The 19,011-nt window shown below is 40.2% G+C and overlaps 1 protein-coding gene across 8 annotated transcripts in view; it reads left to right on the top strand.

The window, feature by feature from the left end:
• CPQ (carboxypeptidase Q) overlaps positions 1–19,011 on the top strand; it is a 202,958-nt gene that overhangs the window by 62,209 nt on the left and 121,738 nt on the right. For all 8 annotated transcript variants that reach the window (XM_044424419.1, XM_044424420.1, XM_044424418.1 and 5 more), the window contains one exon: positions 5,554–5,761. In XM_044424419.1, the coding sequence (XP_044280354.1) occupies positions 5,554–5,761 (208 nt within the window). The remainder of the gene's footprint in view (positions 1–5,553; positions 5,762–19,011) is intronic.

Raw genomic sequence — 19,011 nt, 5'->3', positions numbered from 1 at the left:
ATACTTTAAAAGCAATGTACTACTTCTTGTACTGAGAAGGTGTAAGAAATGATTTATTGCCAAGCTGATGTCAGATTCATTTCAAACATTCACGTCCTTCCTTAGAGCAAAAGAAAAATGTAATCAGCCTTGCAGTCTGGTTTGGGCTCTTCCAGATTATGCCAAAGAAAAAATGGCTTATTCAAAAATATAACACATATGAAACAAGAAATCTATTCTGATCAGCTGTTCATAGTGAAGCTGTTACCACCAACCCTTGTTAAGGGTGGACTATGATTGCTTCCTGTGGCATCAAAATCCTGTGGAAAGCCATCATCACATGTGTCTTATCCTATATTTTTGCTTCTAAAATCAACATAATCAGAGAATGTATTTTTTTTTGCTCGGGTTTTTATTCTTTTGTTTATTTATTAGATTGGTATCCCACTTTTTCTTACAAAATGGTTTGCATCGTTCTCCCCCTCAATCTTAACCACGCAACAACAACCTTGTGAAGTTGGTTGGGCTGAGAGTCTGTGACTTGCCCAAATGCAACAAGTTGACTCCTGGGCAGAGGCTAGAACCCAGATCTCCTGATTTCCAGTCCTGTGCTGTTAACCACTACACCCCACTGGCTCTCTAACACATTTCAAGGTCAGTAAACATGGGCTTGATTTAAATAATCCAATAATCTGATTTAAAACAAACTAACAAACACCATATTCCATGTATTTACCTTCCTGGAGCATGCTAACTTGCCCAGTATTTAGATCAGATTTCAAGTGGCTCAGTTAACTAGGCAATGGAACATCTCTTGTGAAGTTAGCACATCTGTTCTTTTGAGAATTTGACAGGTATTATACTGACATTACAATTTTAAAAGAACTCAAGAGATAAATTCTGTATTACCTATACTTACTTTAGTCAAAAAAGTGGAGTAATACATGCCATGGTAAATGTAAGAAGAGATTTTTTAAAAAAGAAATGGGAAAATTGTAGCTTTGCTACAAATAAAAAATAGACAAAATCTTAAATCGATTACTTTACCACAATATTATAACGCTATCCCAGAAAACCCAGGAAACAACTTTTCCACATTCCCTTCTGCAGCCTGACTTTTATAGGCACACAGTCCTGCATTTATATGCTGCATTTACATGAACCAGAAAAGACCCCTACTTGAAAAGGGTCCTTGAATGGCACTTTTCAACAACAGTTTCTTTAAGTTTCAGGATATAACCTAGAAACAAAAATCACTTGCTTTACTTTTCTCTGCATTTTAAGCAATTGATCACATGTCCTTTTCCACCTTAGGATATTCAACATCTCCTTTTGTTCTTCCAGTCCTTATCAAAGCATTGTTTTACCTTAATCCTGCTAGAGAGATACCAAGATACAAAGGAGTATTTCAGTCCTTTGTGCTGACAGCACAGAAACCAAGATTAGAAAAGTAAAATGAAGTGAGGTGAAAGGCCCAAGAATTCTCTAGGACTACATTGAACTTAGCAAAGATGAATCAAACCTATATGGCACACCAGTTATGTACGACACTTGCCTAGTAAAATTTGTTCTCTGAACATTTTTAAAGCTGCAGGATAAAAACACATCTAATTGTCTGAGAGGATCTAGAAAGGTATTGTTGGATTGACATGCAGATCCCATGAGAAAGACAGAAACATAGAAACAGAGAGAGTCAGAAGGGGTCTCCCAGGCCACCTAGTCTGACCCCTGGCTCCAGCCAGCTCCGCTCATGACATGCCCACCATGTGCATGTCCAGCCTGTTTTTGAACACCCTCACCGATGGGGCCTCAGCGACCTCCCGTGGAAGCTCACAACCTCCCATGGAATATAGTGTAGTTCCAAGTAGAATGCATTATTTAGGACACAATCCTAGGCATGTATAGACAGAAAGACGCCCTACAATCCCTAGTGTGCCTCAGCCAGACATGCTGGGAATTGTAGGATCTTCTGCTGTCTGAGCATGCATAAGATTGCCTCCTCAAGCTCCTTTCACTGGGTAAGCCTTCAATGGAAATTGCACAGGCACATGGAAATATTCCGCACTGTACGCAATGGGATTTGCTGCCAAATTAAACTCTAAATTCATCATTTGAAAATGAAAAAGAAAAAGAAAGATCGCACAATAGAATAATGGCATTTTCCAATGGAGAGTAAATCTTTTTCCATCTAGGGGCTTCAGGAGGGATACTGGGCCCTGGGAGAGCTACATAAGTCATTGGCTACATTCAGATATCATGCTTCCTCCTTCAGAGTTTTGTAAGGTCAGAAAAACTTTATGCTCATATACTCTGTGCTCAAATATGCCTCCCTGAGACACTGTGAAGGGTGGGATGCAAAAAAATTACATGAATACATACATAAATATACTCCCTCTTCTCTTTTCTTCCTGCCCGCCCCCCCAAAAACATAGTCAACTTTGGTTTGTCCAGTTTCTCCAAATCAGGAAAGCAAATTGAGATCAAACCTATTAAACAGAGCAGTATTGACTTGCAGTTACAGATCTTGGACTGACTGATCTCTCTTAGACTAAACTCCAGTTTCCTTATTTTTGGATATAATAGGAAACAGTGGTTTGTTCAGACCTTTTAGTCTTCTTCCCCTGCACTGAAAGGAGATAACGGGGGGAAGGTGCAGGTCTGAAGCTTGCTGCAACTTCTCATAATACTAAACCATAACTTCACATTATGTCTGAATCAGACCAAAGTGTTGTTCGCTGACATGCTATCTGTAGGAAATCCAACATAATGTAAACAAGAAGCTGTTGTAAACAGAACAGAAATAACAACATGGATCTATTCTTTGACTTGGGATGAAGGAGCATGAACCGAAGATTGTAATGGACTTAAAAGAAAAAAGTTTTTCTTGCATTTGAAAGGATGTTTTATTTCATTATGTTTCTGAGTGACTTTGTGGCCAGAAGAGTAGCATATAAATATATTTTTCAATAAATCCATATTTCTGTTAATGGAAGATTTCAGGGTTAGGACTTGGTAATGCAGCAATGAATGGCTAAGAAAGTAATATTCTCAACCATTTTCAGTGTTTTAGCAAGATGCAGCTGCTCTGCTCCGCAGTACCAACAGGAGTTGGCAGGCCAGCATTAAACAATCATTTCAAATATGCAGCACTGGAATTGGTGATATCTGGATGGGCTCGAGAGTTCCCTCTTACAGTTCTGTTCTTGTTGGAGAAAGTCTATAATTTTCATGTTTAGTTTATTGATGTCTTGTCCTCTAAACATTGCATAAAAACATTTGTTAGAGGGAGGGGGAATCATGAGTTGCCATTGCTTTTTTGTTTACCGTTTTCCCCTGCTCTAAACTGGTGTCCTTCACTCTTTCAATGGAAATGTCATAATTTACCAATCCTATTTTTTGGGGGGGAAAAAGCTTCCAGTGGCACTTCAGAGCATCATCTGGTCCACTCTGACAACAACCCTGTTGCTCACCAAGAGCTTGTCTGAGGTGCACCACAGAAGCCTCGTTAAATTCAGTCAACCTGTCCCCCATCACTTATAACCTCATTAAAGGGCCTGTTGGGCTTGTGTGGGAGCACCTGAGTCCACAGAGCATGGTTAAATTAAAGCAATGACATCAGCTGGGGTGCCATTCATTTGACTTTGCTATTGATGATTAATCAGTTGACCATATCTATACGTTTGTTTGTTTATTTATTTATTTTTCGATTTATATCCTGCCTTTTTCCTATAAAGGGCTCAAGGCAGCTGACATTTCCTCCTCCATCTTATCCCCACATCAGCAACCATGTGAGGTAGGTTGGGCTGAGAGTCTGTGACTGGCCCAAAGTCACCCAGTTGGCTCCATGGCTGAGCGGGGACTAGAACTCAGATCGCCTGAGTCCCAGTCCCAGGCTCTTAACCACTACGCCACACTGGCTCTCACACTGGTTTAGGTTAAAATACTGTACAAACTAAGATCGTAGAGCATAGGCTCAGCCAATCCAGCAGTAGAACTTTATCCTGGTACTGTAACATCTGGCTTGCTCATGAAGCACCTGATATACCCCGCAACCTTTTGTCCATCTGTTATTCCTCCTGTAATATCCTGAGGCTTCATGAAAACTAGGCCACATTTATGATGGTCTTTGTGTGCTACTGAATCATGCATGTTGCAGTCTAGCTGTATTCTACCGCTTACTGGTGGTTGTGACTTCAAAGGGTCGAAGCTGTTTTACACTATTTCATGTTTGACCTCAGGTAGGGGGAAAATATTGTGCATAGGAAACCATGGTCTTCCATCTCTAACTGAGTTGGCTGGTTTGTTGTTGCTGCATGCCATCAAGTCTTCTCCAACTCATGGCAACCCTTTGAATGAAAGTTCCCCAAAAGGTCCTCTCCATGGCAGCCCTGCTCAGATCTTGTACATTCCAGTCTGTGGCTTCCTTTATAGAGTTATTCCTCTTCATATTTCGTCTTCATTTTCTTCTTCTCCCTTCAGCTTTCTCTAGCATGAATTTCTTCTCTGGGGAGTTTTCCCTTCTCATTGTGTGCCCAAAATATGATAGCTTGGTCAGGTTTCCTTCTAGGGAAGGCTCTGGATTGATTTAATCTTGGAGTCAGTATAAAAGAAAATATTGGTGGCTATTTTTAGTGTACACCTACAGAGCAGCACAGCTGTGAATAACTATATTCCCTTTATCTTCGAAAATGCATGCCTGCACAGTTGTACAGGTGCATGTGCATTTGCCAGACTTTAAAAGGACAAAAAATAACTAGAAACAGCAAAATGACAGCCCTGTACTGTAGCTTCTGGCACGTGCTGCACTTTAAAGTAAATGATAAAGCAAACATGGCATTCAAAACTCCTACTTCTCCCTCAGTTACAATGCCATGCACTGGTATGTGGCATTTTGTTGCATTGTAAACACAGGGGATATTGAGCAGTATTCATTAACACAGTGGGAAGCACCCAGAACCAGATGGGTGAGCACCCTTCTGCAGGCCAGATAGGGCCCATGGGCCAGATGTTCCCTGCCTCCACGTTAACATGTTCCCCCAGAGCAGCTACTGAGTGTGTGCGTGGGCAGGAGGCACGGTAGTGACTCGGAAAGAAAGTCTCCAGTGCAGATTCTGCCCCGGTCATTAAACTCCAGAGCTGTGCGAGTCACATGTCTCCAGGGCTGAGTCTCTCCTTTCCAGGCTAGTCTGTTTTCCCATGGGTCGATCCATAAGTCCATTCTGTTCTAGTTCTACATTAATCTGACATTCCAAATTATAAATCTGCATATAACTTCATATTCAAATATGAATTTAAGTATCTTCAAACAAGTTTTCTTTAAAATAGGCATATCTAAATGCATGCTCATTTAAAATACACATTTCTGAATGTATTTTCATTTAAAATATAAAATATATTTGATATGCATTTGCAGGGAGAAATGCATCCGAAAACCTGTAGAACTGCAGCATTAATTGTGTTCCAATCCACTCATCACTCTGAGAGAGCTGGACCAGGTCAATTTGCTCTAAATGTGAACCCAATGAAATCCTTGAACATCCCTCCAGTGTGTGATTTTGTTGCTTTTCTGTACAGCCCCCACACTGGGATACAGTCATATGGACCTGATGTACCCAAGATTCCCACCGCCTGCATTACAGTGGAAGATGCTGAACTGATGGCTCGCCTGTCTTCTCGAGGCACTAAAGTTGTTGTGACACTGAAGATGGTGGCCAAAACCTTTCCAGATGCTGATTCCTTTAACACTGTTGCAGAAATAGTTGGCAGTAGATACCCTGAGCAGGTGAGTAGCACTTTGCTTTTTTCATGCTTGAAGAACAAGTGAAAAACGGAATTGTGATTATCATGTGTCATGTTTCTGGAGTCACTGCAATACACTGAGATCTGATGTTATCATTGAAAGTAATAAAACTATCCCATCACGAAGAATGCATTGCACAAAATATGCTTTTCCCTGTTAGATTAGTTTTCATAAATAGCAGATCATAGTCCAGACTGGTACCACTTCAGAGAGGGAGAAAATACCTGTGCATAGAAAACTACAGGTCAGGAAGATGGAAAGATGGATGTAACTGTGGATTTTAGAGTGGGCACTTTTATTCTGTTAAAAAAAAAAATGGAGATGCATCACCAAAACTGTGCATAAATTTACTGATACATTGTATTTCCATTTAAATTATAGTAATTATTTTCTCTAATGGAAACAGAAATGCAATTCAGAATAACCAGAAAAACTGCAACCTGGCAAGCGGTGAGCCCACTCAGTCTGCAGTCCAAGTGCTAACTGTCCATGGGGTACATCAAGGCTCCCCCATCTTATGGTCCTTTATATTTAAATAGGCAATGTGTACAAACCAGACACTTGGAGCACAATTCTAGCATGCTGAGAAAGAAAAAGTTCTACACATTCTAGGATTCCCCAACCAGAATGACTAGCTGGGAAGCACTGGGACTTGTGGAACTCGTTTCCTCTCTAAGCATGCACAGGATCACACCCTTACTCACATATATTTTGGAACTGCAAATCCTAGAAGCAGCACTGTCCCACACTGTCTCCCACACTGAACAGTGCTTTGTTCCTTTCTAGGCACAAGGAAACCTAAGGCTGTCCATTCTAAAGAAAGCATGAACCAGAAGGAAATCTCTCTGTCATTCACCCCACAAGTTCTAGTTGAATTGTGCAAACAGACCCACTCTGTCCTAGAGAAGCACTGGGCCAGGAATCCCCTGCTTCCAGTGTTGCTTGTTTGGCTTTACCACTCTTTCTGCTTGGCTTCACCAAATCTCACAAGATCTGGTTAACTGGTGCGTAGAACCAGAGAAATCTTTTCCCATAAATATCCTCAAGCAGAATCTACAATTTAGCTTCAGTTTTTCCTCCCACTGTAATGGGGTTTCGCCCTGGGCTATCTCCCTCAGATTTCCACACCCAATGCAAGAGACCCTTCTCCCGCACTTATTTGGACCCTACACATACACACACAATCCCTTTTGAACCACATATCAGTGGAAGTTCCTTGCAGAGTGATCACATCTGTTTATTCCTTACAGAAGATTTATTTCTGGAGCCATGTTGCAAGTACTTCCCCTGATGTTCAACATTGTTCTTGCCTACTATTTTTAAAAAAGTTTATTTCACAGATATGGCTGAAAAATTAGGGTTTCCCTGAAACTTCAGGAGGAATTTTAATGAGATAACTTCATTATGCTTTACTAACTAGACTGAAACCACTTAAATCCGCTGGGTCCTTTTCCCCATATCGGAGTTCAGCTAATATGTTTTCCAAATGTGTAATGCATTTAATATCTAATGAAGATATATTACAACACATGACATGACATCATCTAATACATATAGACGCACTTTATTCCCTCAGTACCCACCTGGCTCTAAGATCTGCTGAGGCTGGTGTTTCGGGGGGCCCTGCTCCCTCTTCAAGATGGATGGTTTAAGAGCTGTTAATAGATATGCCACCCACTTTGGATTTCTTACCAAAGATTTAGAAGGCCAGGTCCGATATTATTGTGCTCCTGAATTTCAAGTTAGATTACATTTCTCAGAAAAACAGCTGCTTTCTGTTTGCAGTGCATAGTAAAGAGGGTCGTAAGAGCTGAATCTGGCTTGGCTTTCTCTTCGTGGAGGGCTGCGCAGCTCTGCTGGTGGTGCTGCTGGTATTCTTGTGCAGAGGCTGGTGGGAAACCTTCTTCCTGCTGAAGGCTCCATTCTCTTTGCCACACTTTTCCCTTCTCTCTTTCTGACATCCACATCTCTTTCTCCCCTCCTTTCTTCCTCTTCCTCCCTTTCTGGTGTATTTACAGATAGAAGGCTTTCAGAATTAAACCTAAAGTCCTAAGTTGGCCATCAGACCCTGGAACATACCTTGAGGAAAGCAGGGTTTTATTTCAGCAAGGACTAAACTCTGCAACCAGTTTGCAGTGCTCAGCTCTGTGATTCAGATGACACTGTGAATACATGCAGAGTGCCTTGTCCTTGTGGTTGAATAACCCCAAGCTGTCCTTCACACAACCGGGATTAAAGAACAATGCTTCTGATAGAACAGCTGCCAGTCAAACTTTATACTAAAGTAGTAAATCAGTAAAAATGAACAGGTATTGAAGATGATCCTCCCCCTTTTCTTCTAAATGTCAATAGTGGTATTAAAAATCTAGCTCCATAACTGTTAATTATTCCCTACCTGATAATTTGAAGCTCTAGTACTTTGCCTCAAAAAGTGAAGGGGTTTTAAAAAGATGCATTGCAAGCACTGATACTTGCTCATCCTAGAAGTGGTAAAAGAATGCTGTAATTTTTCAGACATGACAAAGCAAGCATGATTCCAAAGAAAAGTCCCCAGAGTGATTGCTACAAGCCCACCTGACGTAATGCAAGAAGCAGCTGTACTGTGATCTAAGACTGAAGAACTTGTCTTTGTGTCACTATGCTGTTTGACTGAATTAGTACATATACGTAACTGTGCTATGAAAGTTTAGTCAGAAAAATGGCCTTAAATCTTCCAGCATGACCCAGTTGGCCATGGGTGTGCACATTTCTGATCTGTATCCATTTTGCATGTACTCATTCATAAATCTTTCCTTTTCCAGCTTTTATAACAACAAACTGTATTGAAAATTCAGATTTGAATGTTGTTGTTGTTAGTCACGAAGTAATGTCCGACCCATCGTGACCCCATGGACAACATTCCTCCAGACCTTCCTGTCCACCATCCCCCAGAGTCCACTCAAGCTCACACCAACTGCTTCAGTGACTCCATCTAACCACCTCATTCTCTGCCGTCCCCTTCTTCTTTTGCCATCTATTGTTCCCAGCATTAGACTCTTTTCCAGGGAGTCCTTCCTTCTCATAGCCGTAGCTTTCCTCCCCAGGAGCAAGCATCTTTTAATTTCTTGGTTGCAATCCCTGTCTGCTGTGATCTTGGAGCCCAGGAAAATAAAACCTGTCACTACCTCCATTTCTTCCCCAACTATTTGCCAGGAAGTGAGAGGACCGGATGCCATGATCTTAGTTTTCTTAATGTTGAGTTTCAAGCCAACTTTTGTACTCTCCTCCTTTACCCGCATCAAGAGGCTCTTTAGTTCCTCTTCACTTTCTGTCATTAGATTGATATTTGACTTCAAATATGCATTGGAATCTGTATATACCGAAATATATTTTCTTTCAAAGCATACATTTCCAACAGCATGTTATACTTAAATACACACTTGTATATGCATTGTTGTACATTTTTGAACTAACTGTATGGTAAAATCTGAAGAAATGTGAAATTTGAAGGATAACGGCAGCGTAATCTAGAATTGCAAGTACAATATTCATTCATCTATTTATATGCCACGTATCACTGCCAAAGGCCTTCCTAGGCAGCTTACAAGTAATATGTAGGAAGATCTCAGCTTAATCTTAAAACTATCCAGATTGCAGTATCTGCATGTGGCAACAGAGTTTGTCAACTTGCAGTGTTACGCCTGTGCTTTCTGACATCTTTCCCATTCTTTTGGAGGGACAGGTAAAATGCAGTCTTTTTTGGACTTGTGAAACAAAGTGGCTTTCTACTAGCGGCTTTATTCCACTTTGTTCCACTATGCCATAAGGTTACCTTGAGGTTCTGCAGTAGAAGTTACAAAGGCAGGTAGAAAAACCTTTGTGTAGAGATCTTGATTCTGCAAAGGCTCTAGAGCATGTGTAGCAGATTTAAAGCCATCTAGGAAACTCTGACAATATATATGAACTGAAAAGCAGATTACCCTTTTCTTAGCCTCTTGGTTTCTGAGCTACACTGTAGGCACGATGGTAGCTCAGCTGTTAATTCCCCATAATCCTGTCACTCATCACCAACCAGATTATCTGAAATACAAGGTGAAAAGACACCACTGTTATCCAATGTAGGCATGATCAGAAGCCAGCCTGCAACAGGTTCCCATTGGCTCTGCTGCATTAGCAAGTAGTTGAATGTCAATAGATCTAGGCCAGCAGTCATATGGGACCTCCAGCAGCCGAGTTCTGGCATCCCTGTCCAACTTTTAAAACACTGTAAGAAAAAGAGAAGAGGCACAGAGTGGAGGAAGAGAAAATGAGCAACCACAGTCACCACAGCAGGATGGCAAAGGCTCAGAGCCCAGAGCGTCTGCAATTTCCCCGGCCAGAAAGCTACAGTGCAATGGAGCCATTCCAAAGAGCGAGCAAGATGGCTTCCACCCCACTGACACTGTCCAGGACAAGATGAGCAGGGGACCACAGCCAGGCAGGGATGAGTCGAGTCTCTCCTGCCCTATTCTTGCTTGGGGCAGGAATAGGCCACGGATGGCATCATCTGAGGCCTCCAAGGTACACGTTTCATGACAATCATTTCAGATCCACTGGAAAGATAAATTGCACGTATGTTTTCAATCCTTTTATTTAATTCTGAAATGATGAATTGCTTTTTAGCAGTATTTCAGTCACTGTTGAGATGACATCATTCCTGTTATAAACTTATATAACCAAACAAAGGCACTGTTCCATGTGATTAGCTCAGCAGAAAAGCCTCATCCCGTTTATTGCCAGACTCTCTACCACCACATGTATGTTTTGGATTGTTGGCAGACTGGTAACACTGTAAACTCTGAAAAATACATAGTAAAAATGGAAAGAATGTATAAATGGTAGCTTTCTACTTTTTAGAATCCAATCCATAAATCTCATCTAGTTCTTAAGTCCATGTGCCCTAAGTCAATGCTTCATTAAAGCATTGGGTTGTCAGTTGTCCGCAAAAGCAGGCACTTTTTCCTTACCTGTCTATCCACAAAACTGGCCCTGTTGCTGAAGTCAACCTGGAGACCTTTGCTTACACAAGAGCTCTGTGTATGCATTGGAACACCTGCTGGCACTGGGTGGGGCAGCCTTCCTCAAAATTGGAACCCACCAAGTGTGTTGGACTACAACTCCCAGGATTCAGCCCCTTTCCCCAAATATTTCCCAACATTTGGGAAAGATTGAGATTCCTCTGCTAACATTTAGCCAGTAAGAGTTTTGAGCTACAAGATACTGGCAATTTCTGTATTTTTGCTCCACCCCTGCCGTGAGCCCCTCTGACCACTAGAATCTAGTCTTTGAAACCTTCTCTGTTATTGAATTCGACCTTGGGCTAAAAGAGGTTTTCCACCCCTCTGGATCAGAATGTGCAGATTGGAACCTAATAAGCCTCAGATTTTACCTATCTGTGGCTTTTGTGACTCAGTCCCTGGGACAAAAAATATACCAAAATGCATTTTAAAATATATATTACAATAAAATGCATTTAGAACAAATATTCCTTTAAATGTATATATTTCATAAAGATCCATTCAAAACCACATAATTATATATGAAGTATTGTGGTTCTTTTAAAAATGTATCAATACAAAAATGGAATGGAATGGACTTATGAAATCAGCAAATGTAACATTAACATGCTTTGAAAATTTTGCTTGTTCCTTTCCCTTTCCCTTTTTCTTTTACCATTACCCAGGTCAGTAAGAAGCACAAATTAAACGTTCCTCTGTATTTCCAGCACAGCTAGTCAATTTTCAGTAGGTTTTAACTTTCTAATAAGGGTCTCACCTGCAACATGTTAGAAATAGCTACCAGAGAGTTAGAAGAATTGAGCAGAGACCTTGATCACACATATTTATAAAGTAGAGACTAAAATGTTCATGACTTCAGATTCAATGCCAGGTTGAAGCTGATGTAGAGGACCTGAAAATGACTAAGTAATCATCAAGGAAGAATAAGATCATAGTACTGGTGTCCTTCAGATGAACCATTCTGAATACATGTGACATTGCTACATTAAGTAGGTCTCAACCTGATCAGTCTCATCTGTATGGACATCCCATATTAGGTTTAACTCTGGGCTCTAGTGAAGAAGGGTGGGGATGTTAATAGTTAATTAATAAATTGGAACACCCTGAAAGGAGATCAAATGTCTAACTACTGGAATTTTGCTTTAATATTTTTATTTGCATTGGTATTATATTTTCAAGAAGAGGGTTTTGTAGGTAAATTGAAAAGTCAGTGTGGTGGGGTGGTGCAAGGGTTGGGCTGGGACTTGGGGGACCCCACTTCTAGTCCCCATGAAGCTCACTGGTTGACTCAATGGTGAGGTAGGTTAGGCCAGCCCCTTAGCCAACCTACCTCACAGGGTAGTTGTGAGGATAAACGGTGTGTGCTGCCATGTGTGTGTTGCCACGGGCTCCTTGGTGGAGAGGCAGTATACAGACCTAATGAATAAATACATAGGTTCCGGGCAAGGAGCATATTTTCGTGCTGGATTAGGGAGAGGTTGGAAGTCAGCATAGCAATCCTGACTACTTGATTGCTTCTCCCTCCCTGCTTTTTTCCATCCACCTCCTAGTACCAAAGGTGACACATACATGGCAATGCCTGTGTTGTGGCTCAGATATTCCATTTTGCTTCAGGGCTGTTTCATATTTGCAGAAAGTTTCTGTACATTTTGTGCTATTTCAGGACAACTCATTTCCCCCGGCAGTTATAACATGCCAACTCTGTGAGATAGGCTGATTTGTATTACCTTAAGCAATGAAATTTGTTGCCCTCATAGTGAAATTTAACGTTCCACAACTGCATCTGTAAAATATTATTTGCTATAAAATACATTTCAAGTGTGTCTGTATGCAACATGCAGCATATATACTCATAATAGTAAAGAACAGTATCTACTGAGGGATGATTTATTTGGCAGAGAAGCATTATCAAACATTTACCACAGTGACAATCACCACGAGAAGCTTTGGATAAGACACAGGGATATAAAAACTGCATTTTCAGGACATAAAAATGCTCACAAGGTAGGGTAAATTTTTCAAATAAAACATAATAATAAAATTATCAGACATTAAATAAATTTAAACAGTAGAAATGTATTTATTTACATTTATTAAATTTATTTTAAGAAATGCATTTATTTCATTTTGATATTACCCAATAACCAAAGAGAGCTCTGAGCAGTATACAACAGTGCAGTCTTAGGGAGTGCAATTAATGAGATGCAGATTGAATTTTTAAAAAAGCATTTACACATTTTTAGACTCTACTAATGTTGAAGTCACACACGTTTCTGGGGAGGGGAATTCCATAGAAAGCTCTGTCTGCTAGCCAACAAACTAATATTCTTTAATGATAGCCCTCTTGCACTGAACATGAGCAAGCTTGGATGGGGGCAGGTGGTCCTTCAGGTAACCACGTTCACAGATTGATACATTAGAGCAGTGGTTCCCAAAATTTTTCAGGCTGCTGCCCCCTTTCCTTTTGAGCAACAGTCCTCGCACCGCCACAGCCCTTTCTTTGTATTAGGTCTATTGCTCTACTGCAAATTTAAAACCACAATTACACCCCCCACCCAGATCTTTCCACTGCCCACTTGGGGAATCGCTGCACTAGATGGTTAAAGACACTGCAAACTACTACGAAATATGATTGCCATGTGGTAGTTCTTTCAAATTATTCCATGCTTCCCTTAAAAAATCCCAAATGTTTTGATGAATACCTTTTGCTCCTAGGTAAGTGATTGGATGCACAGCATCTTAAAATTAAGACATCTTGGAAATGATACAAATCAAGGTGTTAAAATGTTAGAACATGAAGATCTTTTCCTAGTTTGTGACAGATTTAACAGGCACTTTTGACAAAAGGCATGGAAGCTTACTGGCTTATCCCTTTTCTTTTTTTGGAGGAAAAAACATATTCTCTTGAAATTCATTTTTGGCAATTGAGTAGCAAAACATGGAAAATCTCACCATTTTTCTGGTTTGTGTTCTTGATCCAAGTAGACATGTACAGATGGCAACCAATCATAAATGAGCATTCCATATCATTGGATATGTCCAGTATGCTGTGGAGGGAGACATTTTTTATGAAATTTGGCATGAGCTCTACTAAAAGACAAATGTCTATTTTTCCCCTTCCTTTTGAATAACTCATGCTTATAATGGACACAGGGGAGAGGATGTTTTAAAATATACGGCATCAAAGTTTCTTTCCCAGTTTAAAGTTTTGTATGGGCTTTCCTTCCTGCTCCTGTCCACTAATTGTTTTTGGAGTGCTGCTGCTGATTGCTATTTGGAGCCTGTTTTTTGTAGCCAGTCAGCTGGCGTGGGAGACCTGCTCCTGTAGAAACCAAATATACTTTCTGGCCTGCAAAGAGCTTTCAAAACATCCACTCCAGAGAGGGAACTGCCTCAAGATGAGGAAGGGGTCATGGGCAAGAAGCCATTTTGACTGAAAGAAACTGAAAGTTAAATTGGGTATCATTGTCACAAACTGTTATTTTGATATTTGCATTTGTGTGTTATCTTACGGAAATAACCAGATTTTATTTCTGTGGAGGTATGTGTGTTATAATTAAAACAATACTTATGGGTTTTACTAGGAGAAAAATACCACTTAATTACCACAGTGAGTGTGGCTACTTTTAGCTATCATATTTTCCCTGTGGGAATGAAGCAGTAAAATACCTTGTGGTGTTCCAATAATCCCTCTCCATTTATTTGGGATAGCTATTCAGATGTTTCTTTAATTTAGCAGTAATACTGTGGTCTTTTGCCACGAAGGATGTTTCCACCCACACATGCATTCCCAGATGATGCTTCTCAATGGACACCACATGTCCCTTGGATTATAAAAGGAAAAACTGGTCTCCATTATGTCAGACTTGTCCGCTTCTTTGTACAGTCTTGTAGAATAAAGCATGGTTGCAAACAAAGAGGCTGACCACAAAAGTTAGATGAGTTAGGTCCCTTTGATTCCTGTCCAGATAAACACATGCACTGTGGACTCCTACACATTTCTACTCAGTAGTATGACCCACTCAATGCAGTGTTAGTCCTAGGTAACTGTGTGTAGCATTACCCACTAACCAACTGCTCAGCAGAAGTTTTGGATTTCAGCTCCCATCACCCCAGATGTACTGGCTAATGGTCAGAAATACTGGTGGAAAAAATTGGAGAGCACCAGTTTGGAGAAGGCTATCATATACAATTGTTGTCCCAAATCTGAATTGGACTGGAAGCCAGTGTGTGTTACCCATGACATGGGTCCTGGGGAGAAACTCAGGGATCAATGAGGACATCCAAAAATGAACTCACGCAACACAAATTCCAGCCAGAACAGGTATGTTTTGGTGCCCTCCTTTAATGCAGATACTATACTTCTAAATTTCCTACACTGAGCTCTAGATTTGGAGTTTGAAGGACAAGATCGTATATTTGACACCTTCCAAGACTGTGATTCTATGTCATGGAATGAGGTGTTCCACACTTTGTTTTTGTAAAATCTAAGGTTGAAGGACTCTTTCTCTTCTTTGTTACTCATCTTTGCATTTCTTTGTCCCATCTGCAAAATGCAAAGGAGAACTAAGTACACAAATCTGGCATTTTCCCATGTTTTAATCCATAATTCTTTTGCATTTATTTTTTCAGTGTTTTTTAAATCTTCTCAAATGCTTATTAGATGCATCTTCTCTCATGCTTTGAAATGTTTATACTCCCAATAACTGTGTTGCAGCACATGGAGATAAGAAAAATCTGGTAGCTTAGCTGAATTCTGGTCCACCTGTTAGGTCAGGAGTGGGGGGCAATCAGGCTGTCCCCTGTAGGAATGCATGAAAACTGAATAGCTTGAGCATTTTATGGAAATATGTAATAAGTAGGACCCCCCTTTTCTTTTTTTTCCTTTGCTTGTAATATTTAATAATATTTTAATTATTTTTCAATGTAAAATACAACCAAAAACTACATTTAAAAACAAAAACATATAAAGTTAAACATACAATTAAAATAATTCTTACACTACAGTGTTCCGCACCACCAGGACCAATGATACATGTTACAAATTAAAAACAAAAAACACACCTCATGCGAACATTTCAGGACATTCCCCTCTTCCGAAACTGTAATGTTTCTTTCAAAGACTCAAATCCTTTCCCCTTTTAAAAAACATGCTCAATTAATACACCCTAAATATCATTAAACCTGCTTTTCTTTATATGCCCTTTTCTCACTTTAATCTCACATGTTAATTTGCCATTACTAGCTATATTTCATACTTCTCTATGCCAATCAGACAATTGGTAATCATATTTTACTTTCCAATTCTTAGCTATAATTGCAGTTATTAAATTTGTTAATAATGCTTTATTATTCCACCTCCATTGTTTTTTATCAAATACTGAGAATCTCAGGACATATATCTATATTTAAACCTAGTATTTTACTACAAATAGGACCCTTGCGCATCCTAAAGGAGCTGTCATGGCTAAACCAAAGTATTTCTTCCTTTTGTGCCTTTTCAAGATTTGTTTCTCAAATCCTTTTTCTTTTCTTCATCCAAAGATATTGCCAACTTGAGTTTTAAGAGTTACATTTATTCATTTAGTTATCTTTAGTCAAGAAATGTTGGTGCAGATCCAGACCCAAATCTGAAGGCAAATTTGAAACAGAGGCACTTGCTAGAACTATTCAGATTGGGAAAATATGAATTGGCTTGTATATAAAAAGTCTTTTGCTCTATCAGTTTTGAAGTTTATGGTGCAAATATCAGCTCCATCTAACTTGTTCTACAGAAAGGTAGGCAACTGGGTGTCCTTCAGATCTCTTAGCCTACAACTCATATAATCAGTGATCATTGACCATGTTGGATATTGCGAATGGGGGTTGTAGTTCACAATATCTGGAAAGTGTCAGGTTGTCTGCCAACGCTATTTGTTATAAGCTTCGAAATACTGCTGCTTTTTAACTTCAGTTCCATTACAGCACTATCCTATGAATGTCAACTTACAAGTAAGTGCCATTGAATTCAGTGAGACTCTCTCATAACTCACTGCATATAAGTTTATAGCCTTAGTGAGACTTGCTTTTTCAAAGAGGTGGGATTAGCAAACTGCAGCTCTTGGCCTAATTTTAAAAGCCCTCTGCCAACAACCAGTTCACATCTCAGGCAAGAGGATCAGTTTCTCCCAGGGGTGAGGAGAAAGAGGGAGAGGTAGAAAGAGACAGAGCATTCTTTCAGATGGAGATGGCCCAGCATTAACTTTCAGAAAGCATTGTGCAAAAGGCATTGCACAGCCTTTTAGTTCTTAGTGACTCTTCCCCCAACAAAAGAAATCTCAACGTTTGGAGGGCACCAACTTTGTCAAAGGCTCCTTCTCACAGTCTTTGCACAGACCCGGAATCAAACAAACTGAAGTGGGGAAATACCTTAACCTTTAATACACCATATCACTAAAATAGTTGAATAAAGTCAGTAGACTATCATTGCAAAATATCATCAATGGTCAGTTAGCATAGCAGCTGCTCAAACCAAACTGCCATCGAGTACCCATTTGTGTCACCCAAATACCATTGGCCACCCACATACAGAAAACCCCAGCTTTAAGTCTGGGAAGATCGGTATGGGAATGTTAATAGCTAAACGTGTAATATTTCAGAGAAGGCCATCCTTTCCCCATCATTTCCATTATGAGATTTGCAGGAAAATAAGAAATGCATTAGGGTCACAGGAAGTCTTACAAATGTAAGAATAGCTCAGATCTTGTAACTGAGCAGCAACAACCTCTTGCTCTCCTTTGACAGGATTATTAAGTTTCTTATGGTTGGAACTGTTGGCTGCTCATAAGCCCCACCTCAGATTTCAATACATGGAACATCTTTAGAAACTAGTCATGGAGAGAACTGAGCTTTATTATCTGAACAACCCCACAAAACACTCTTTGTATCTAATATATAATCATGGTTGCAGTTGTGTGCATACTTAAATGCCAGAAAGCCCTACTGACTGCATTGGTACTTATATTTAACTAAACATATGTAGGATTGTGCTGAAGGAACTGAAAACAATGGTATTTCCATTAATGATGACTTCTTTTTACTGATTAACTGCAGGATACCACACATGTGCTATAGGTTCTGCTATTGCTTTCTGTGGTTTATGGAGGCTCCGCATTCCGTTGTGCATGAAACTTTACATTCTAAATTGGAGTGGGAAACATCTGGGGACCACACCCCACCCCTTCTGAAATTGCTGTTGCTCTGGTAGTAAAAGATGCAGCAATTTGGCAAGGAAAACCGGCATGTGGGAGTTGCTCACCTTATTTGCAAGCAAAATCATGCATTCATGAGGCTCCCAGGAGCATGATTCTCCTTGCAAACATGGTGTCTGCACTCTGTATACCTTGCTGCAAATTTAGTGCCCATCTCCCACAAAAATGGCCGTGGGGGTGCATGGAGCCCATAGCTTGCCCATCCCTGTTCAGAGCTGTATTTTATCTCACAAACATTATGTAATAGGTTGCTATTACTTTTGTTTTATAGTGGAGGAATAGATGCAGAGAGATGGTGGCTCACCCCATGGCTACACAATAATAGAAATGAGACTTAGAAACCACATCTCCCAGTTGCGAGGCCAGTTTACTAAAGCCTGGACTATAGACTTTCTTATAGAGCTTTCCTTTTAACTGCCCACATCCTGTCAGGACCGTTTCTACTACTCCAGTCTTGTTGCAAAAGTGAGCATTTACCTCCCCTTCTGGTTGTTCTAGCTCACTTGCTATCCAGGGGCATGATGTGGTTTTGATCTTCAGTGTTGGTTCATGGAGAAACTGGACTTTTTCTTTCAACCTCCTACAGTGGACTTCCTTAGCCAAAATTAGCCATAAGGCATGTGCTGGATTTTGTCCCTCAGCTCAGATGTGTGGACAGAGTATTGTTACAGGAGGCTTGTTGGAAATGGCAACCCCACGGCGTGCAATTCCTGAGCAAAAGGTAGAAAATGCAAGGCATTGCCATGTGGTTTTCCCTTCATAACAGTGTGAGTGTGCATACTTCTTTTCAAGAAGTCTCATAGTATGATGTGATTAATCATAGGGTGGGCCCTTCCAATTAGGGATGTGCTATACTATGAATTCTGCTTAGGCCCAACTGGATTTTGTACTGTTTGTGTCCTGACATAGTGAGGGGTTTTTTTCCTGAGTTTAGAAATGTTTGCAG

The sequence above is a fragment of the Varanus komodoensis genome, unplaced genomic scaffold (assembly GCF_004798865.1).
Source record: "Varanus komodoensis strain SLA01 unplaced genomic scaffold, ASM479886v1 scaffold14_1, whole genome shotgun sequence".
Lineage (NCBI taxonomy): Eukaryota > Metazoa > Chordata > Lepidosauria > Squamata > Varanidae > Varanus > Varanus komodoensis.
Note: the sequence above shows the minus strand (reverse complement) of the source record. Positions and strands in the feature narration are given on the sequence as shown.